Source organism: Eptatretus burgeri, chromosome 1 (genome assembly GCF_056783735.1).
Source record: "Eptatretus burgeri isolate ZD-2024b chromosome 1, Ebu_testis_v1, whole genome shotgun sequence".
In the NCBI taxonomy this organism is placed as follows: domain Eukaryota; kingdom Metazoa; phylum Chordata; class Myxini; order Myxiniformes; family Myxinidae; genus Eptatretus; species Eptatretus burgeri.
In genome coordinates this window covers 141,680,459-141,704,116 of record NC_140961.1, presented here as the reverse complement: position 1 = coordinate 141,704,116, position 23,658 = coordinate 141,680,459, and the positions used below count along the sequence as shown (strand labels likewise).

The window sequence follows — 23,658 nt, the reverse complement described above, 5'->3', positions numbered from 1 at the left end:
GGCTGCTCAGCCATGAAAACGATGAACAGTGCTTGTGCTGACGTTGCTTCTAGAGTCAGTTTGGCACTCGGTAGTGAATGTTGCAACTGACAGATGATTTTTCCACGCTACGCGCTTTAGCACTCAGCGGTCCCGTTCTGTGAGCTTGTGTGGCCTACCAATTCGTGGCTGAGCTGTTATTGCTCCAAGATGTTTCCACTTCACAATAACAGCACTTACAGTTGACCGGGGCAGCTCTCGCAGGGCAGATATTTGACGAACTGACTTGTTGGAAATGTGGCATCCTATGATGGTGCCACGTTGCAAGTCACTGAGCTATTCATTATGGCCCATTCGACTGCCAGTGTTTGTCTCTGGAGATTGCATGGCTGTGTGCTTGATTTTATACACCTGTCAGCAACGGGTATGGCTGAAATAGCCGAATCCACTAATTAGAAGGGGTGTCCGCATACTTTTGGTAATGTCGTGTATGTATATAAATCGACTTGACTCCCATGCTCTTCGAGCCAAGGAAGCTGCATAAAGCAACCAAGAAAGGCTACCAAGGTTAGCTCTTTGCTGTTTCAAACCCTTCTCAGAGTTCCTCCACAGCCAGAAAGACATTCACAAATAGTACACACATGAGAATCCCAATGCTACACACTTCCTCAGCTGCAAAGGGCTTACCTTTATTAGTTGCTTCATGCAACTTCTTTGGCTTGAACAGCACGGTAGAAGTTGATATATATATATATATATATATATATATATATATATATATATATTTGTATATATGTATATATATATATATATATATATATATATATATATATATGTATATATGTATATGTATATATATATATATATATATATATATATATATATATATATATATATATTTGACCGAGTTGCACAATTATTAACTAGCTACATTGCTGATGCAACACAATTGTATATGAGGCCCAAAAGGTAGAATTCAGCCAGGGTACTGGTGGATGGTTGACTCCAACTGAGAATCATGGATCACCAATGAAACATGAGATGACTATTATTGACGCAGAGAAGCTTAAATTGTCATCAGGGCGACCAGCACAACCAACATCTCAAATATCTATGTGTGATCAACAAAAATGGTGGATCCAACTTGACATTCGTTGTTTATAATTTGTCCTCATTATTGTTTTTTACCCCACACACATGAAGCAATTAGTTCATGTCATTCTGTCTGTTTGATCAGTTTACAATCGAGGAACAACTTATTTGAATTGAACGTTATATTTTGAACACGGATCGGAAGACAAGTTTGCCGTTTTACCGTGCCTTGGCTCAGAATTTGTCCCGATGGTGCACGTGCAGAGAGGAGTGAGACAATGTTGTTTTTTTGTTTACTCTACCTGCTTCTACCTGTTTGGCATCAAACAAAATTGAAGATCATTCCAAACAGGAAACTTACTATTTTAAGGAAATCATAGAGGACACAAACAATAGGCACAAATAACTCATGTAATGTGTTAAATAAGGTGGTGTAAAAGACACTGCATCAATGGAGGTAAACCACAGAATTGATTTACTGATACACCTTTAAACCTCTTTCAACTTTTATTTCAATTGCATTATATACTTGAACACTGTAGAACACAAATTGCCTTCATAATACTTCAAAGAACCTCCACTTTTGCAGTACTTGGATGTGTTACACAAGAAAAAAAAAATGGAAAAACAGAGGGATGAAATCTCAAAAAAACAAGGACAAGGTAGGAATGATACCATATTACGATGCCACGATACGACATCACAATCCTCTTGTGGATTGCCATCACGACATCTTTTGATGTAGTTCCATCACAATTCCACAACAAAAGTAAAATGTCAAAAGATGTCGTGATGGTAATCCAAAAGAAGATTGTGATGTTATATCGTGGCATTGTAACGTGGTATCATTCCTTCCTTGTTTTTTTTAGATTTCTTCCCTCTATGTTTTTTACATTGTTTTGAAAAAAAGATTTCTTCTTGATTCTGCAATTTTTAAAAGAAATAAATGCTTTATGTTTCATATAATTTGTTATTTTGGTTTAATTTCATACACTTCAAAATTTTTGTTCAATAGGGTCTTTCCTGGGAATCTTTCATGGGAAAGCCACATTTCCAACCTGGCCTCCAAAGTGTGGAAGAAAAATAACATATAAAAAAGTGGAAGAATAAAAGCCAGTCACCGACTGGGAATCCTCAATCGTGCAAAATCCTTCCTTGGCCCACCTGACCACATACAAAGCTTTTGTCCACAGCCTGATAGAGGACTGCTCTCCCCTCTGGGCTGGTGCTGCTGCCTCTCACCTTTCCCAGCTTCATGCTGTTGAAACCAAGGCATTTAAGATCATTGGCATCCCCCACGATGAGGCTGAGTCTTTGGACCTCTCACTCTCTCACCACAGACAGGTCGGTGGTCTTTCTGTCTTCCACAGTCTCCTCTCCAGTCTCACCCCCCTGCTCTGTCTGTGATATGTCCCCCCCCCTATATTTCCCAGGGTGCTCGAGGTCCACCAGCAACCCCCTTCTGGTAAAACTACCAAAACCGCTTTTGGAATAAACTCCCACTCTCTCTTCAATGCCATTCTTCCCTCCATGCATTCAAAACAGCTGTTCACCACCACCTCTTATCTTCCCCTATCCAAAACCTCGATCTTTTCTACCCCCGTTAATCCACCCCAAACCCGCCTCCTTCAAATTCCCTGCTTTCATTCCTGAAAGTCCCTGTAGTGTCCATCTTGTAAAACCCGTGTTCCCCGCCCCATCCCTCTCCCTTCCACAGATCTCCTAATGTGTCTGTTCCCCACTGTTTCGTCCTTCTCTCTCCCACCCCTCTTGTGTCATGCCCCCCTTGCTGTGTTATTTGTGTTATCTCTCATACGAGCCTAGACAATATACAAAAAAATGAAAAATAAATAAAATAGGGTGCTGTAACTACATACATTGTTTCATATATTTTGTTATAAAACTACTTAATAACATGTGTGGATTAAATCCACACATGTTATTAAACTGTTTAAAACTAGCTTCAGTTGATTTAGGAGATGGTTTGGAAAGGTATTGCTTTTGGAATGGTTCTGTCCACTGTCCATTTCCCCTCCCCCCCCCCTCTTTTCCCACAATCCTGGCCTGGTTTGGTTGAATCCACATTGATGTCCGATCTCTTTTTGTAATAAACCAATTATTGTTTCTATTTTTTTTTAATTTTGGGTTGCATGCACTCGCTCAGAGAAAAAGTAACTTCCTCACGTTGGAATCATCATCATCGCTTCAGCAGTTATTGAGTTAGGTCAGGCTACAGTTTTACATTGTTTTTAGAGGGGAAGAAGCAGAAGAAGTACAAATTGGCGATTTCAAGATCTGTCATTGTGGTACTTTAGCGATGTATTCTGGCATCTTTTTAAAGTCTTCGTAGTTCAGAAAATGTTCGAGAATATAAGGTATGGCTTTGAAATGCTGACGACTTCACTCGAGAGTACTTTATGAGTGCATAATCATGTACACGTTAGAATGGGGGGCCATTGTTTTCCCGTATCCTCCCTCGATATGGAGTATGACTGTAATGCATGATAGGGTGGTGTACAACGGCTTCAAGAGCACTAAATTATATAATTTTATGATCTATAAAATCATAATTTTATTAAAATTGGAATATATATATATATATATATATATATATATATATATATATATAAATATATATATATATATATAAATATATATAGAGTACTTGACCAATGTGTGGAGTATTATGTTCTAACTCCCGAGAACTTTATTGTTCCATTAACTAAGTGATACGAGTCAAAAATAAATCTCAATACGAATTAGAATAACACTCTTTCGAGAGCATCTCTCCGCCAGGCTGAACAGTTTACATTTTGTACCCCACTGACAGGCCGCATCTGGATCCGGAACTGAACTTAAAATTAACCGGCTTGTTCTTCTCCACTGAATAAACTCATCCACAACTTTTTGAAATATCATGCAATACAGTACACTGTCGTGTATCCATTTTGGGCCCATCTCTCAATGGTCAAGAATCACTTCGAAAAATCAAAAATTTCTCGTATCCGGATCCGGATCCGGATCTTCACCGAACTTGAATTCATTTGTCGTTGCCGCCCACCCAACCGGTCTACCAAGTTCTGTCTGATTCTGTCCACAACTTTTTGAGATATCCTGCTAACAGACAGATTGGTGAAAACATAACCTCCATCCACCTTTGGTGGCGGAGGGAATCATCGAAACTCATCCTTTAAATGCTCATAGTACGAGCAATTATGGGTAAATCCAAGCAATGCATTGATCAATAGAGAATTAATAATAGAGACCTGAAATAAAAAGAAACCTCAAGTTGAGAATCTGACATCAAATTTGAGTCAGCGTTTGGCAATAAATAACGATGACAATCACAAAAGGATAAATTACATTTATGAGCAATGGCTACCCTAATCAATTTCTTTGGGATTATAGCAACTCAGGATAACGGAATGTATTTTAGGTTTTTTTTTTAAAAAAAAATTCAATCCAGCGTTGAGATTCTGGAGGAGCTGGAACACAGAACAGACCAGGAGACAACAGAACAAAAATAACAGGAGAAAAGGGGGGGGCAGTAACAGCATAATTGAGGGATATAACAGAGGGAGACTTGGAGAAGTAAGGAACGTGGGGCAAAGTGAGAGCAAGGGTAGGACATAGGCAGTGAATCAGATACATACAGCCGCAAAATCTCACAAAAGTGGAAGGAAAAACTGGAAACCCGAAATGAGGTGGATTGGGGAGGGTTGATGTATGCAGCTGAAAACACAGTGACCACCGACCTGTCTGCGATGGGAAAGTGATAGGTCCATGGACTCAGCTTAGTAGCAGGTGATCACAATGATCTTTGAAGACCTCGGTTTCCATGGCCTAAAGCTGAGCAAGTTGTGAAGCAGGGGTGCCAGCCCAAAAGCGAGAGCATTATCCCATCAAGTAACAGATGGAGGTCTTGGACGTAGATCAAAGTTCAGATGTGCCTAGGAAAGACTTTGCATAATGTTGGGTGTGCAATCTGTAGCTGCCTTTCAAGGCCAAGTTAGATATGTAGTTTGCCAAAGAAAGATCGTGGTGAAGAAAGTATACAGGAGGGTTTGCAAATGGGTCTTTTCAGAGAGACAGTTGGAGAGTGAGATTTGTCAGGATTGAAATATGTATTCCAAGTTTTGGATGAGTTTGTCTTTCTATCAAGGTTTACAGGGAGGGAAGAGGCTGCTGCCTGCCCACCTGGGGTGTTATGGCAGAGGGTGGAATCATCAGCAAAGAGATGAAGTTAAGAGGATCTTCGAGAGAGTCAGAAAGATTGTTGATGAAGATTAGGAAAAGGACGAGGTCCAAGAAATTGCCTTGTGGTACTCCAGCCAATACCGGAAGTGGAGATGAGAGGATCTCGTTGGAAGCCACGGGTTAGCTACGAGAGTAGAGGGAGTCAGTAAGCTATGAGAGGAGGTTGCCTTGGATGCCATAGGCAGAGAGTGTGAAGATCAAGGCGGGGGTGCCAGACCATCAAATGCTCGAGACGTCCAGAGAGACGGCCCTGATCGGATGTCTGAGATTGAGGACATACGACTATTGTTGAGATAACAGAAGCAGCATTTCAATGGTAGAGTGACCAGGTCTGAATCCGAACTGACGGTCTGAGATTTCATATCATAACATGTGTGCGAGTTTGAACGCACGTGGATGAGCACCAACCCCTCACTGGTGCTTTTCATGCGACGGTCACAGCATCCTCATGGTGAAAATCAACGAGATCTGTTTTGTTGAGAATCAATCAGACAGGTCTTTGCTCTAAAGCCGATCCCTTTTCCTCTTAAGTGATACAAGCTACATACATAAAACAGCTCAGTCAGGGTTTTGTGGTGTTGTCGACCTTCTGAGAAAGAAACGGATGCCATCGTCATCGTGTGCACGACGAGTAGGTGTTAATAAGGCGGGAAAATGATCCAAGTAGCTTGAATGTTAAAAATATGAAAAAATTCAGGTATGTAGGTTAACCGACAGTCGGGGAAGAAGTGGGGGTGGTGAAGCATGGGGTAAGGCTTAGGGACTGTTTCGTAAACCAAATTTTCAAAGGTTTTTCATCGAAATGTCACCCCAACACGCCGGTTCATCATTTACCCACTCTCCTCTCATTTGACTGACCGTGAAGGCAAGGATATGCTCAATCCTCTGGAAGGGAAAACAAAACCTGATCGAACCGAGGTTTGCGCAGCTGGGTTGGTGGAAAAACAAACAGTCACATTTAATCCAGGTGCGGACTTTTCCCTTACTCGACGTCGACATGACAAATCGAGTGTGGAAAAAGGACAGAGCCAAAAGCGTAGAACGACCCAACTCGTAAAAACCAAAATCCTAAAGAGAAACAGAATCACCTTGACGCTCATGTAAGGAGCACCACTTTCGAGGCCGAGTATAAACGACGGGCAAAGTTAAATATACGAAGAGCTAAACACTTGAAGTGTGAACAAAAACACAAGAAGGAAAGAGAAGGGGTTGGGAGGTTAAGAGGGGAGGAAAGGATGGTCTATTGGATGCACGATGGGGGAAGAGAAGCGAGCATTCAAACAACGTATCAAGAGCAAATTCATCATTAGAAAAACAATGCAATTCACACCATCAAATTGACTCCTCAAGTACAACACCAACACTGACCTCATTGGGGTTGTGGGGGGGGGGTGTGGCATCCCATGGGGGTTAGCCTACCTCGATCAACATTCTGTCGATTCCATCCATTTGTTCTACATTTCCGCCGACGCAGACCGACACCGACCTTCAAAAAGATTCTAATTCAATTCACGCATACTTTGATTAATTCGGTGTGCTCACTTATGTCAATCTTTAATATTAATTTTTCTGGGCTGGCAGGATGGCCGACAGGTACACGCACTCACCTTGAAGCTGTCTAGCCTGGGTTTGAATCCTGGCCCAGCTATAAACTGTCATCCCGGTGTTTCACAGGCAAGGCGATTCATCAGTGTGTGTGCCGTCCCTCGGATGGATGTGAAGCCGGGTGTCCCATCTGCCGTCATTGATTGTTAGATGTTAAAAATCCCAGTGTCCTTCGCCAAGAGGTGAGTTATCACCGGTATCCTGGTCAAATTACAAATTCTTGCCCTCACTAATTGCTGGGAAGGCAATGGCAAACCATCCAGCACCACCCTTGACAAGCAGCCAAGAACCTGCTTTCAAGCAGAACACACGATCAAATCGATCAATCTTCTCAAGCTCTCTCTTTTTTCATTCACAATGTTACCCTTTTCTATTCTGCACTATCTTGATGGCGTGCACATCTGGCGTGAACAGTGTGCGCACATTTCTCTCTTTCACATCTTTCAAATTTCTGCTTTTTGTCACGACCAACAGTGCCTATAGAAAGTCTACACCTGCTTTCAAAATTTTCACCTTTTGTTCCCTTCATGCCTGGAATTAAATGTCATTACATCAGACTTTTCCCACCTTTATTTACGCATCGTAACCCACAACGTCCAAGTGAAAAACAAATTCTACAAGTTTCACAAAATTTATTAAGAACACAAAAGTAGAATATCTTGGTTGGATAAGTGTCCACTCCCCTGAGTTGATACCTGGTGGAAGCACCTTTGACAGCAATTACAGCTGTGAGTCTGTGGGGATAGGTCTCTCCCAACTTTGCACACCTTGATTGGACAATATTTGCCCATTCTTCTGGACAAAACTGTTCAACCTCAGTCAAGTTGTGTGGGGAGCGATGATGGACAGCAATCTTCACGTCATGCCACAGATTTTCGATTGGATTGAGGTCGGGGCTCTGGCTGGGGTACTCGAGGACATTTTTCTATATGTTCCTTCGCCACTCCATTGTAGCTTTGGCTGTGTACTTGGAGTCATCATGCTGAAAGGTGAACTTCCGTCCAGATTTCAGCTTTCTTGCAGAAGGCAGCAGGTTTTCCTCTCGGATTTTTCTGTATTTTGCTCCATTTGTTTTCCATTCTGGCCTGACAAGTGCCCCATTCCCTGCTGATGAAAAACATCAACACAACATGATGCTGCCACCACCATGCTTCACAGTAGGGATGTTGTTCTTTGGATGGTGTGCTGTGCTGAGTTTGCACCAAACGTAACATTTTGCATTTAGGCGAAAAAGTTCCATTTTGGTTTCGTCAGACCACAAAAAAAATTTTCCACATGGCTTCAGAATCTCAGGATACCTCAAACGGGACTCAAGGTGGCTTTTTTGTGTAAAGGCTTCCTCCTTGCCACCCGACCATACAGGCCATACTCGTGGAGTGCTTGGGATATTGTTGTCAAATGCACACAGTGTACAGTCTTTGCCATAAAGGCCTGTAGCTCTTTCAAAGTTGCCATTGGTCTCTTAGTGGCCTCTCTTATCAGTCTCCTCCTTGCTCAGTCACCCAGTTTGGAGGGACGACCTGATCTCGGCATGGTCTTCGTGGTACCATACGCCTTCCACTTCTTTATGATGGTCTTGACTGTGCTCTGAGGGATATTCAAGGCCTTTGAAATATTTTTATACCTTTCCCTTGATCTGTGCCTTTCCACAACTTTATCCCAGAGGTCTTTTGTAAGCTCTTAGCCGGGCGTAGTGGCGTGCGCCTGTAATCTGGCTACTCAGAGGCTTGGGTTGGAGGATCGCTTGAGGACGGGAGCTCTGCACTGGGCCTCGCTATGAAAGGGTGTAGGGCAGCCCAGAATCATGGCGCAACCCAATCCTTATCCCTGTGTCGTAAGAGGCGACCAGGTTTACGTCAGGAAGGGCATCTGGCATAAAACCTATGCCAAATCAGTATGAGGATCATGACGGATGATCCGCTGTGGCGACCCCAAACGGGAGCAGCCGAAAGAAGAAGAAAAAAGAAAGTCTTTTGAAAGCTCCTTGGTTCTCAAGTTTGAGGCTTTGCATGAAATGCACTCCCCAGAGAAAACCTACAGGAACAGCTGATTTTATTCTGAAATCATCAGAATCACGACAATTTAACACAGGTGGAGGCCAATTAACTTAGGTGTGTGATTTTATAGATTGGTTACACCCGGGCTAATTTACAATTGATAACATAAGCGGGGGGGGGCGGGGGGGGACATTTATCCAACCAAGATTTTCTAGCTTTGTATTTTTAATAAATTTTGTGAAATCTGTTTTTTTGTGAAAAATTTTGTGAAATTTTTCACTAGGAAATTGTGGTTTACGATATGTAAATAAAGGTGGAAAAGTCTGATTTAATGAAATTTAATTCCAGGCTTTAAGAGAACAAAAGGTGAACATTTTGAAAGGGGGTGTAGACATTATAGAGGAACCATACACGCGTTTCTTCTACTCTCTTGCTCTGTACACCTCAAATCAGGCAATCAGTGGGAACCTTTACTTGCGCACGACACTTAATTTTGCCGTGTGTCCTGCTTGATGTTTCGAGGTTAAAGCATTCCTGTCTGATTGTTTGCTTATTCTGAGTTGGTGGAAGAACAAACATAAAGCGTTCGGAAATATAATCTCCTTTTTTTAGCGCAGAGAAACAGCTTGATTAGAAAATGGACGCATTAAGCTTCACGCACAACGGGCGCAGGTTCTGTGCGCCAGGCTCGATGGAAACAAAATTGCTTCAAATTGCAAGTTGTCATTACTCGTAGTATATAGGGACTCTACTCTGCAATCACCAGACCGAGGTCTCCACGAGTCTCCACCCGGAATGCATTCACCTTTTCTAGCCTCAGCAATGAACAAATGCCCGTCTCCCACGTGCCGTCGGACATCTGCAGAGGAGTCGTCGTTTCCCTCTGTTGGTAGGGGGAAGGTGGCGTGTCGACACAACCCTGCTCAGCACTACCAGGTTTTACAAAGGGAAACCTTAGTTGAGACATCTTAACCTCGCTATCTCTACAAACACAATTACCCACCTCTTTTGCGGGGAACATGCCACAAGCTCCTAAACACACATACACGTGGAAGATGTCCCGACACAGGAACATAGTGTCCACAAGCCTTAATCCAACAATGAGTACTGCCCCCTTCTCCGTTTATGCAAGAGTACACAGTAGCTCAAAATCATAAATTTCACAATCAGGAAGAGACGCTTTTGAACCAACCACAACGATGCTTGTGTAACATTACACCATCTTAGGCCATTAAATGATTGAATGTGGAATGGGCTCAAATTACACACGAATGCTACACCAACCTCGTGGAGAGGGTGCCTCGTCGTACGGCAGCTGTTCTCAAAATGGGCGGCAGATCTCCACCCTCGAGGTGCTTGTTACAAATCAATCCACAGTTAAACGTGAGATGGTAGGGCAGCACATTGAAACTGAATGAATTCACTTATAAACCCATTCGAAAATAAAATGAAATTTCAATGGCAGATCTTCATCTCAATAACCTGGGCAAAATACAATTAGGCCTACTAATCTCCAACCTAAAGCTGCATCGTTGTGATGTACCTTACTCTGTTACAGAGCGTCGCCGCTGCCGAGACGGTTTCTTGGCAAGGGATATACTGGGTGGTTTGCCATTGGCATCCTTCAGGGTGCCGGTGATAGCTCGCATACTCTTCGCGAAGGACACCATAGGATCTTTAACGTCCACCAACTAATGCCGGTGGATGGAACACCCAGTTTAGCGTCCATCGTCCATCGTCTGTCCTTGGGACGGCACCCACATTGATGAATCGCCCCGCCTGTGAAACACCAGGATGACAGTTTATAGCTGGGTCAGGATTCAAACCCAAGCTAGACAGCTTAGAGGCGTGCTTACCTCTCGGTAATCCTGCCAGCCTGAGCCGCATTACACACATATCATTTTTTCTAACCTTGTGCGTCGTAAATGCCACCTTTCAGAATTCACAAGTCCGAGCAAGGAGATTATAAAAATGCAAATTAAACTTAACGAGATAATGCAGGAGATGTGAGAGAAAACAATGCTGAGCGGTGCGTATCCACAGTAAATACGATGACAAACATCCGAAGCAAAATGATTAAGAAGTTGCAATGAACCGAGCTCTCGGGATATTTTGTCCTGAAATTTTCCTCCACATTGCGAGGGAAATTGACGAACATCGACATACATCAGGAGGAACCAGCGTTTGCAATCGAAGGGAACCATTCATTTGGGGATTAAGATTTAAAAAAAACAAAAACTTTGGTCTGACATGTTAAACATGGATGCCTGTCATGTTTGCAGGGTTGGGAGTGTGTTGAGGCACAAAATAAACAACAGTACAAGCCAATGGTTATATCATGGAAAGTCTGACCTGATAGTTCCTGTGGGTGATGGGACGGGACTCGTGAGGTCGGGGGCTATTTCAGCAACGGTGCTCTCAATTGGTGGGCCGGTCACCGGCGCAGGGACCGAGGGCGATGGCGGCCTCTCGACGGACATCGTCTTGACCTCCCCGGCCTCGATGCCCTCTTCTTGATTGGGGCCGTGGAAGGTGAGCCGGATGTTTGTGCTTGGAAAACGGAATGTACAGCTGGTGTGAAAGGGAGGATGGAAATAAATAAGGTCATGGGGAAGGATTGGGAGGAAGAGTAAATTTTCATCAGGCTGTTGTTTACAAGTTACGCTGGCATTTTGTCCAAACTCAAGCATATTGCCCAATAAGCTATGCTCGGATGGCACAAATCCAGCATTCCGAACATGAATGTAAATGGACCAAGCATGAGTTTATCCTCCCATATCAAGGAAACTATTTCCAAGGTGAAAAGAAAAGGCAAAAGTCATTTTGGCTTGATAGCATTTTGAAGATGTCAACAAATTAGTCTCGTGTGCATAAGTCTGTTATCAAATGATATGTACACGACCGGTCAAAAGTTTTAGAACACCCACATTTTTCCAGTTTTTACTGAAATTTAAGCAGTTTAAAATTTCAATGTACTCTGAAATTAAAGTATAGAACAAATAAACAATTGCAGATAAAAAAGAAATCTTGGAATCGCTTTGTTGAACAATTTAATCCAAATTTTTGACCCATCAAAGTCTCCACCTTTTGCAGATATAACAGCCGAACATACTCGTGGCATTCTTTCTGCAATGGAAATCAAATATTGTTCGGAAGGTTCTTCCCAACACTGTTACAGAAGTTCCCACAAATGTGTTGCACTTGTAGGTTGCTTTGCTTTCACCCTTCTGTCCAGTTCATCCCAAACCAATTTGATGGGGTTTAAGTCTGGAGACTGTGCTGGCCATTCCATGATTTGAAGCCTACCGTCTTGTTCTTTTCTTCTAAGGTAGTTCTGACATAGCCTGGAGGTATGTTTTTGGGTCATTAACTTGCTGTAGGATGAACCCCTGACCAACGAGGCGTAGACGAGAGGGTATTGCATGGCGCTGCAAAATGCTGTGGAAGCCCTTTTGGTTCAGGGTGCCAGTCACTCTGTGCAAGTCACCGACTCTGGATACAGCAAAAGAGCCCCAGATCATCACGCTTCCTCCTCCAAGTTTGACAGTTGGTGTCACACACTGAGGAGCCATCCTTTCGCCTACTCGACGGCGTACAAAAACCCTGCGTGATGAACCGAAGATTTCATATTTTGATTCATCGGTCCAGAAGACCTTCTTCCAGTTTTCAATAGTCCACTGGCAGTACTTCATGGCCCAGGCAAGCCTCTTTTTCTTATTTTACCATCTTAGCAATGGCTTTCTTACTGCCACTCGACCTGTCAAACCTGCAGCTCAAAGTCTTCTCTTCACAGTTGAAACTGAGACTTCCTTACTTCGACCAGTGTTAAACTGTGCTTGAAGCTGCTGCCCTGTGAGCCACCTATCACGCAAGCTGTTGACTCTCATAAACTTGTCTTCTGATTGTGTTGTGGCTTTGGGTCTGCCAGACCTCTTCCTGTCAGAGTTTCCTCCAGTTTTCAAGTGCCTTTTGATGGTGTAGAAAATGCACTCTGATACCTTGGCTTGCTTTTAAATTTCTCTAAAGGAAAGACCGACACTTTTAAGGGTTATAATGGTGTGTCTGTCTTCCTTTGTTTGTTGAACTTTTCTCACCAACATGATAGCAATATACTACTTCCTGCAGTGCAATATTATCCAAATAATGCTTCAAAGTTTGAAGCAACACAGTCTGTTCCAACACTGCTTTTATACAGAGAGAGGGTTTGTAACTAATCAACAAAAGTTGCAACACCTGTAGGAATTGTTTTCATCAACTTTCAAGGCTAAATTTGCTTCCATTGCTGCAAAACAGCAGCAGTTGCTAACCCATTACTTGTTCCCTGAAAAAGGCCTTTTTTAACAACTCTAAAATTTACATTATTTTTCAGTTTTTAGTAACCTCAACTCTTTTTTTTAACCTCTGGCAGTTAACTCTTTGCTTTGTACCATTTCAGGTTATTCACTGGACTTGAACTGCTTAAATTTCAGTAAAAACTGGAAAAATGGGGGTGTTCTAAAACTTTTGACAGGTCGTGTAGATTGCCCTAAAATAAGAGGCAACAAGGCAACTAATTATAAACAATCTCCAAACTGCACCTCGTCACTCGCCTCACTAATGTTTTCACAACATGCAGAGAAACTCAATTAATGTGTTGTACTAATGTGTTCATACTCGTGTGTTTACCCCACGCATGCAAAGCGAAAAGCGGGGTGAAGCAATTGGTTCAGGTCTGTCCATCCGTGCGTCTCATCAGTTTATGATGGAGGGACAACTTCTTGAAATTGAATGTTATTGAATGTTTTCAACATGAAGCGGAACATGAATCGGAGGACAAACCTGCTGTTTTACCGTATTTTGTCCCTGAATTAGTCCCGATCACGCATGCGCGGAGAGGAGCGAGATAATGTTTTGTCTCTCTCTGATTGTCTGGCAGTCAAACAGAATTGAATTATACAACATTTACCCAGAAAGTTATGGAAAACCCAGAATTTATATATTTATACAACTTTTACAATCTTTATTATATTTAAATTGAATTATATACTTGAACACTGTAGAACACAAATCGCCTTATCATCACTTCTACGAACCTCCAGTTTTGCAGTACTTGGACCTGTTCTTTTGTGTGGTATATAAGACTTATTCAACAGCGTTAAACTTCCGGAATTTTTTTAAACGATCTATAAAATCATTACTGTATTTAAATTGAAGTACAGTAAGACCCTAACATTCGCGAAAGATAGGATCCTGAAAAATGCCGTGAATGTCGAATTTGTGAATGTCGGGGTATTGTTTCAATGGGAAAAAGGGGGATAGGTTCCCAGCAATCTGTGATTCATAAGGGAAATTAAAAAAAAAACATTTTAAAAAATGCACATCATTACAGTTTCATGAAAAATGCTTACAACAAAAACAAGGACAAATGTATCCAAGAGCCACGTCATTCCACCAGTCAATCTTCTTGCTATGCTAGCTTCCAGGGCATCGAGTGCCTCCAGGGCATCAGGTACCTCCATGTAGCCTCCCTGCCTGCTTCACTACCTATTCTCACCCCCAGAAAGGTTTTTGTCTTCACTAGAAGAAGAACAAGAACAAGAACAAGAAGAACAAGAGCAAGAACAAGAGCAAGAACAAGAGCAAGAACAAGAGCAAGAACAAGAGCAAGAACAAGAGCAAGAACAAGAAGAACAAGAGCAAGAACAAGAACAACGCGGAGCTCTCTTCGAGCCAGCGTTCGCTACGCAACGCGGCTAAAAAAAAAAAAACAACAGCAGCAGCAGCAGGTACTGCTCCAATTTTTATTTAAGTTACGATGCAACTTTCGATGTGATGATGATGATGATGATGATGATGATGATGATGATGATTTAGAATCCAATGTTCTCTTCCAAAGAGGATGCAGGTGAGGGTTAGAGTGAGCAGGTCAAGGCAGTGGGATGAGAAGGCATAATGAGACCCAGGATACACTGCACATAAATAGTTGTGCAGGGGTTGTGGGTAGATGGAGGAGGGACGGGTAGTGTGACTATTGCTTGTTGGGGATGGTGGTGGGGGATACACACGTAGGAGGTGCGTTATGCGCAGCTGGTGGGAGATGGTTTTTGAGCTGTGTTATGCACGCGGCTGGTGGGAGATCGATTTTGCGCCCGCAAAAAAACATGAATACGAGAAGCACAGGGTCACAAATGTAGAATCAGGTCATGTTTTACTAACTTCTAATACGTGGGGTCCGTGAATGTCAGGTTTTCACTGTATATATTTAAACACTGCGTGGGGTATCGTATTCTATGAACTCTCAAATTTAGTGGTTGTGATTTGGTCTTCATTTATTTTCATTCGCAAAAAATACACAAATGGAAGCTGTTGCATTAAGTGTAAAAAGGACCTGAAACCAAACTAACCCGACCTCAGTTAAAAAGCACATGCAACAAGGCTTCCAGAAAAGCAATTGCCACCATGACAACAAAAGGCAACAATCAAAACGACGCAATACAGTCATCCCTCGCTATATCGCGGTTCACCTATCGCGCCCCCGGTTCATCGCGGGTTTTCCCTTGGAATCTAACTAATTTTTTTCTGCGGATTCCCTCGGTATATCGCGGTAATAATATATAAAATATAAATTATTTAAGCAGTAAATTATAACGCGTGGCGCTCGACCAGTAACACAAGCACGAGACAAAGTTTCGCTTGTGAACTTTGAATATTTTCTACGTTTTTTTTCTCCAAGCCCTACGATGCCGCCCAAACGCCCTGCACCTTCTAAGGCTTCTGGCAAGGAACCGAAGTGCCAGAGGAAGGTCCTGACGCTCCAGGAGAAGGTTAAGGTGCTAGATATGCTTCGGGAAGGAAAAAGGTTTGCCGCGGTTGGACGAGCACTGCCAAACCGACCAGACCAGACAAGTCAATATCCGGCACTTCAAACCCGATCTCTGCCAAGCCAACCAGACCAGACGAGTCGATCTCCGGCACCTCAAACCCGATCACTGCCAAGCCGACCAGACCAGACTAGTCGATTTTTTGGGGAGGCATCCATTCATTCCGGATTTTCACTTATCGCGGGGGGGGGGGGGGGTTTGGAACGTAACCCCCACGATAAACGGGGGATGACTGTACATGGAAGCAAATAACGAATCTGTTATAAAACAACAATAACAAGGACGACGACAAGATTAAGATAATAAAGGCAAGGGGTGAAAATCTCTGAAGAGTCCAGTTAATGAGATAGGAGAGTTTGTTGAAGGTGTAAAAGATAAGAGTATTTACACCATCCAGGTGGGCAGAAATGGTGAATAGATATTTATTTATTTTTGGTAAAGGTGGGTGCATGGTGTCTCCACTAAAGAAAACAAATAGCTGTAGACACCCTTCACTCTGCAGACAAACAGCTGAAGAGGGAGCAGCAGTGAACCACACACAGCCCACACTGCCAAAGAGTAGCAAAAAAACATCTCAAATTATTTCATTGGAGACATCATTTGACACGAATTCCCGATTGTAGGAGGACCAACAGCCTCCTGAACGGTTTTAATGGCTGGCAGTGTACATTATTATATATATATATATATATATATATATATATATATATATATATATATATAAAAATATATATATATATATATATATATATATATATTGATACTCACACACACACACACACACACACACACACACACACACACACACACACACACACACACACACACACACACACACACACACAAATATTGTTACGGTTGTGGGTGTAGATGGAAGAATTTAATAGGGAATATAGCATTGTGTGGCGTTGCTTGGTCCGTGAATGAGCAGAAGGCATCTTGATGTGATCAAGTTGGGAATATGTGAACTTAAGTGTTACGTGTCACCACACGAGGGTTGATGCGGTGTTAATTAGCCGAGGGAATAAGAATACGCTCCCCAGTATGTGATTGCCCTCTGTGATTTTTCCCTATGTTTTTATATTTCAAGATCGGCAATAAAGGTGGGAAACGCGTCCCTGAAACCACAACAAACGGCCAGAAATCCCCCCCCCTTCAAAGGTTGACAACAAGCGCAGTCACGCTCCCAAGGGACGATTGATGGGCGTGACATCAGAAGCTAGCCGAGCAGGAGAAGCCCCGCCCTCCCCGGTTTGGTGCGTGCAGGCCACGCCCCCGAAGCGGAGGATTTCAAGATCAGCATGATCTAAGTTGAAGGGAGCGCACGAGAGAGGGGAATGGAGTTCAAGTTGGCTGGTGCATTTTGAGAGGCTTCCGACTACTGCATAGGATGATATATTGGCGTGATCGAGGTCAAAGCAAAAATGTTGCACATTATAAGAGGAAGGAGTTGGCTTGGCATTTTGGGAGAGCCGAGATCAGAGTGGAGGCACGAGGTGCATTGTTTGGAGAGGCGAGAGACGAGGTTGAGCGCACGCCAAGGACAACACGGCCATTGAATTTGTGTTGAGGTGATTTGGCTCACGTGGTGAAGTAAAACGCTGGCCTTTTGCTTCTGGTCTGGTCGGTAAGGACAATCGGAGTACCCAAAGCCATTACACTGGGGCTTTGAGCCTTGATGTGGAGTGCCACTCGTGGATTGCCTGGCGTGTTCATCCTGCTACGAGAGAAGCTCCTCGAGTCCAGTTCCACAAGGATCAGCTCTGGGCCAAGTTAAGTGCAGGAATAGTTAAAAAGGAAGGTTTTTCTTTTTCATTTTGTGTCCCCGTTGTCTGTATCGAGTCTGTGTGGGAGACGCATTGACTGTAGGATTTATTTACTTTATTATTATTATCATTACCTTTTTGAATTATTGGCCGTTGTAAACATTCATTTATTCTCATTAAATGTATTCCTTTTAAGATACTGTAGCATTGTGCTGTCCTGGTACAGCGCCTTTGTGCTGTGCTCCTCCCCGTGATTCTCCTGTGTGGATTGTCTCTCCGCCATTACGCCCCGCTAACGCGCACCGTTAATCCCCGAGTCTCGGTTGTAGCCTTCAAGGAAGAAGCTTTGCCATCCCTCCAGGTAGGGTTTAAACCCCCTGGACACTACAATATATATTTTTTATTTTAAAATTATTTTTTACAGGATCTAAGGCTCGTAGCAAAGCTGCCACACACACATGGACTTACAGACGAAAACATGAGACACAACAGGATTGTTAGACAAAAAAAAAATACAGCCACTGAGCTTGGGGGAAGGTGCAGCCACTTCCCGGGGCACTCTAGTACCACAACAATGACACCACCTTTCTCACTGCACTCAGTGGGGCATTTACTTTGGAGGATTTTTGATCCTCCTCATGGATGCCAACCTATGAGGATTGTCCATGCTCTTATCCCATTAAATGCTTAACATCAAGCAAGGATTCAACACGTACCGTTAATATAACTAGAAGCACCTATTCCCTATGGGAGTGGCCAGGGGTGGAGGTGGGGGGGTCATGATATTATCCTTATTATTATTAATACCACAGCAGAGTACCCACCCGACGGTCGATCTTGCTTCAAATGCGCGACACGTTCTTCTGAAACATCCGTTTATTTGGGCAGTGTATAGGCAACAGACCGCTGCCTTTATTGCTCCCGAAAATAAAAAAATAACTCGGGGTTTAACGTACATGAAGCAAAAAACATGTGTACTGCTTATGTGCATATTAAATACTTTGTGGTTACATAGCTCAGATGATTCCAATTGCACCCACCCTTCCCTTAAAAGGAAGAAAATAGAAAGTTGTAAAAAAAAAAAAATTCCCACAAAATTTGATGGAATCGAACAAAACTTGCACAGGTTCAACTTCAGGGCCTCCAAAGTCAAATCCTCTTGGAAGATTCGATGAAACTTACTCGTACAACATACTTTCCCTCCGTGTGTGTGTGTGTGTGTGTGTGTGTGTGTGTGTGTGTGTGTGTGTGTGTGTGTGTGTGTGTGTGTGTGTGTGTGTGTGTGTGTGTGTTAAAACAACTCGTACGTGGCCGTAAGTGCATGGCCGTACGTGCAAAAAATAAAAAGCTTTCAAACCGCGTGCCAGAAACAACAACCACACAGGCCATTCCTTCGCTCTCGCGTGGCCGCACGTGCAAAAAAAAAAAAAAAAAAAAAAAAAAACATTCAAACAACCACACAGGCCGTTCCTTCACTCTCGTAAACGACGACTAGATTGGGGCATTGTGTTTATCTATAAATGCGCATAAGAAATCGAGAAATTATTAGAATACATTGAGTCATCACGATCCGGAAGTGGTGCGTGCCCGTACGGAATGTGCACATGCATTCCACGAATTATCACTTGCATTGAAGTAACAACTGCTGTGATACTGACACACACAGAGTTAATTAAAATCAAGTTTACCTCCCTGTCTTTGCTTGCCATGACATTCTCTGCCATTGACCATTGCCACTCATACGCCACGGTAACTAAGTCACCGATCCCCATCGTAACCGGCACGGCACGTGATGTCATCGTCGGCCGGCCGCGCACCGGCTTACGCAGCAACGTGTCCTTTCAGTGGTTGGTAAATAAATGGCCATAACTTGGGAAACACTTGTCCGATTAATATCAAACCTTGAAAAGGCACATACTCAGGTCCCCAGCAATATAGCTCGCAAGTTTCAATTAGATCGGACCAGCGGTTGTCGAGAAACAGCGGTCACACACACACACACACAGCTGGAATTATAGATAGATAAGTGAGTTTAGGGAAGCGGTGTACAGAGACGTGGAGAATGAACAGCACCGAAATAGTGCTGTGTAACCAGAAGAGAGAAAGCAACATACAAATCAAGCGAGGGAGTCAATAAGGGGAATTTTCGGTATGGCGTCACAAGGCAGGGGGGAGGTTTGATTACATGGATTAATGAATGAAGAATAATCATTGAACAGAGTGAAACAAGATACCGTCGTAAAAAAACAACCGAGTCTCCATCCTGCTCATCGATGAAACATCAAATACATGGATATGTTTATAGAAAATGGCTTTCTGGCAAATAAAAGCACATTTTAATCCACATCGCCCTTTGCCATGAAAACAAAAGGAGTTGGCATCATTCCACTCCTCGCAACCACATCTGCACTTCATTACGATGCACCTGCATCCGGCGACTACAACAAACTCGAAAACACCACCAATTCTCCACCAGCATCACACATTGGCAAATTGGTCACAAACTTAAGTGCCCGACCATATCGTGACGGAATGGTGGAGAGGGAGCGCACTTACCGTTTGGCTGTCTAGTCTGGGTTCGATTCCCACCCTGAGCACAAGCTGGTGGATTGGTGCTCTGCAGGTGTGCTGTTGCATCAAAAATGTGTGCCGTCCCTTGGGTGGACGTTAAGCTGGGTGTCCCCATCTGTGAGTATTTAGCTGGTTGGTGTCAAAGATCCCATCAAGTGTCTTTTTCAAATAGTTGACGACTTCTCGCAAGCACCATGAATGAATCGTAAATCCCTGCCACCTCCACAGACGAACGTCAGGCCTGGCCAGCTGGTTCATGAAAGACTTAATGTTTTTTTTTACTTTTGAGAGCAACTCCACAAGGTGGGGATTGTTTGGAATGTTAAATAGTAAAAGTGGAACGTTTATTAGTAGATGTATATGTATGGTGAGTGACTGATGCTTAACAAGTTTGTACATGGTGCATTAACCTCCCTTAACACTCAGCAAAAACTACCTGTGCACCACAACTGAGGCTGAGAGTTTCCTCCAAAGAATATATCGAGCAAGGTAGTAATAAATTTTCTTTTTATGTACAGTCGTCTAAGGCTCATGGTGGAGCTTGTCCAAATATTACGTACAGGATAACGACAAATGAACAAAACAGATTGGAATCGAACCTAGGATGCACTCGAACAAAAATGCTAAACCAAGTGCAGGTATAAACCGAGTTTAATGTTGGGATTTAAAGTTATTAAAATGTCATGCCAATGGATTTCCCACATGACGATGGAGGCTCTCAAATGGCCCACGTCTATTGGGAACAATGAGGCAGAGGTGATGGAGCACGGTTGCAGTTGAATCCCAAAAATTTCCAAGGTGACCGAGGTGGATTGTGCGTAATAGAAACACGATGCCAGGACCTGCTCAGAAATAAGACCCAACTCGACGCCGTAGACAGCACATTTACTTATTTAAATTATCCTCCCTCCCATCCTCAAAAATCGCACCGTGTTTCGCATTTGGAGTTCAGTGACGTTTTCTCCGATACGACAGCAGCTATATGTACCAAGTCTTAAATTTTGTGTTCAACAATCACAGCACTGCCAAACACACAAAACTGGAAATGAGAAAAGGAAAGAAATTAGATGTTTAGGCAGATATGTAGCAAATTATCGTCAACACTGCTTGCAGTCTTAGTGAGAACACTGCAACTTGCGGCTTGCAAACATTACCTAGAACGGCACTCTTCGACGTCACGATGTCGACCGATATGCCTCTGCCCACATTATTACATCATTATACATACTTGTACCAAGTTTGGTCAAAATCCCATCACCGGTTCACAAGTTAGCTCGGTAACAGAATTTTTACCCGACGAGACCTCTGACCTTTAATCTCTTGACCACAAAATCTAATCAATTCATCCTTGAATCATTATAAAAACTTGTACCAAGTTTGACTTGGATTCCTTCAGCCGTTCTTGAATTATCGGGGTAACGAAAACCTATTGTGGACGGACACACGCACGGACGGACAATCTGAAAACATGCCTCCGGCAACTTTGTTGGCGTAGCCATAAAAAGCATTCGTTTCTCCAATATTTCCAAATTTCAAAAGGTGGAAACAAATCCAAAACTACTCGTAGTATCTCTGAGGGTCACACAGAAGTACCTCGGAACAAGATGATCACGGCAGTCCAAGAATTGCCAACGTCATTTCATATCTTTCAGTACATAACTGTATATTAATTTAAAAAAAGAATTTATTCTTCATTGTTTAAACTTTTTTTTTTTTTTTTGTATACCTTGGTTGAGGCTCGTATGAGAGCTAACACACAACTCACAGCAAGGAGGCATGAGACAAGAGGGGCGGGAGTGGAAGGGACAAAACAGTTGGGAACAGACACATTAGGTGAACTGTGGAAGGGAGAGGGATGGGGATGGGACGGGGAACATGGCGAAGAGAAGATGGACATTTCAGGGACTTTCAGGAAGGAAAGCAGGAGAAATGAAGGATGTGGGGTTGGGTGGATTATCGGGGGTAGAAAACATCGAGGATTTGGATGGGGGAAGATAAGAGGTGGTGGTGAACAGCTGTTTTGAAAGCCTGGAGGGAAGAATGGGAAGGAATAGAGTGAGGAAGTTTATTCCAAAGGCGGGAAAAAAGAGGAATGAAAGAGTGAAGATGAGCAGTGATTCGTGATTTTGGTAGTTTTACCAGAAGGGGGTTGTTGGCGGACCTTGAGCGCCCTGTGTAAATGTGGTGGGGACAAATCGCAGAGAGAGTAGGGGGGGCAAGGCTGGAGAGGAGTCGGTAGAAGACAGAAAGACCACCAACCAACCTGCGGTGATTGAGTGAGAGGCCCAAAGACTCAGCTTCATTGCGGGAGATGCCGATGATCTTAAAAGCCCTGGTTTCGACAGCGTGAAGCCGAGAAAGGTGGGAGGCAGCAGCACCAGCCCAGAGGGGAGAGCAGTACTCCATCAGTACTGTACATCCTTGTACAGTACGTTATTTTAAAATACACAACGTGGGCACGTCTTGGACAATTTTGAGTACTTTCAATTTTTTTTCTGAGAACTTTTCACAAACATTCCAAATATGTCACGAAAATTTGATGATAAATATTCATGTGTACTCGAAAACATTGAAAATGTCCCACAATGAAGGGTAGGGTGCATGTTGGTTGACACTAGAAACAAGTTAACACCGTCTAGTATTTTGACAAGAAACACCAGTTTGGTTGATTCATGGTGGCGAATACAGTGCCGATATAAAAGTCTACACCCCCGTTCAAATGTTGCCTTGTAGCCTGGAATTAAATTGCATCAAATGAGACTTTTTCCACCTTTATTTACACATCGTAACCCACAACTTCCAAGTGGAAAACAAATTACACAAATTTCAGAAAATTAATTAAAAATACAAAACTAGAATATCTTGGTTGGATAAGGGTCCAGCCCCCCTTATCTATCTATAATTCCAGCAATGTCTCTGTGTGTGTCTCTGTGTGTGTGTCTCTGTGTGTGTCTCTGTGTGTGTGTCTCTGTGTGTGTGTCTCTGTGTGTGTGTCTCTGTGTGTGCGTCTCTGTGTGTGCGTCTCTGTGTGTGCGTCTCTGTGTGTGCGTCTCTGTGTGTGCGTCTCTGTGTGTGCGTCTCTGTGTGTGTCTCTGTGTGTGTGTCTCTGTGTGTGTGTGTGTGTGTGTGTGTGTGTGTGTGTGTGTGGGTGTGTGTGTGTCACTGTGTGTGTGTGTGTGTGTGAGTGTCTCTGTGTATGTCTCACTTTGTGTGTGTGTCTGTGTGTGTGTGTGTGTGTGTGTGTGTGTGTGTGTGTGTGTGTGTGTGTGTGTCTGTGTGTGTGTGTGTGTCTGTGTGTGTGTGTGTGTCTGTGTGTGTGTGTGTGTCTGTGTGTGTGTGTGTGTGTGTGTGTGTCTGTCTCTCTCTGTGTGTGTCTGTGTGTGTCTGTCTCTCTCTGTGTGTGTCTGTGTGTGTCTGTCTCTCTCTGTGTGTGTCTGTGTGTGTCTGTCTCTCTCTGTGTGTGTCTGTGTGTGTCTGTCTCTCTCTGTGTGTGTGTGTCTGTCTCTCTCTGTGTGTGTCTGTGTGTGTCTG

The 23,658-nt window shown here is 43.2% G+C and overlaps 1 protein-coding gene across 1 annotated transcript in view; it reads right to left on the bottom strand.

Moving 5' to 3' along the window:
- The window catches only part of LOC147035641 (forkhead box protein K2-like), a 115,981-nt gene that overhangs the window by 50,130 nt on the left and 42,193 nt on the right, over positions 1-23,658 (bottom strand). The window contains exon 2 of the mRNA XM_085845788.1: positions 11,283-11,501. Within this exon, the coding sequence (XP_085701914.1) occupies positions 11,283-11,501 (219 nt within the window). The remainder of the gene's footprint in view (positions 1-11,282; positions 11,502-23,658) is intronic.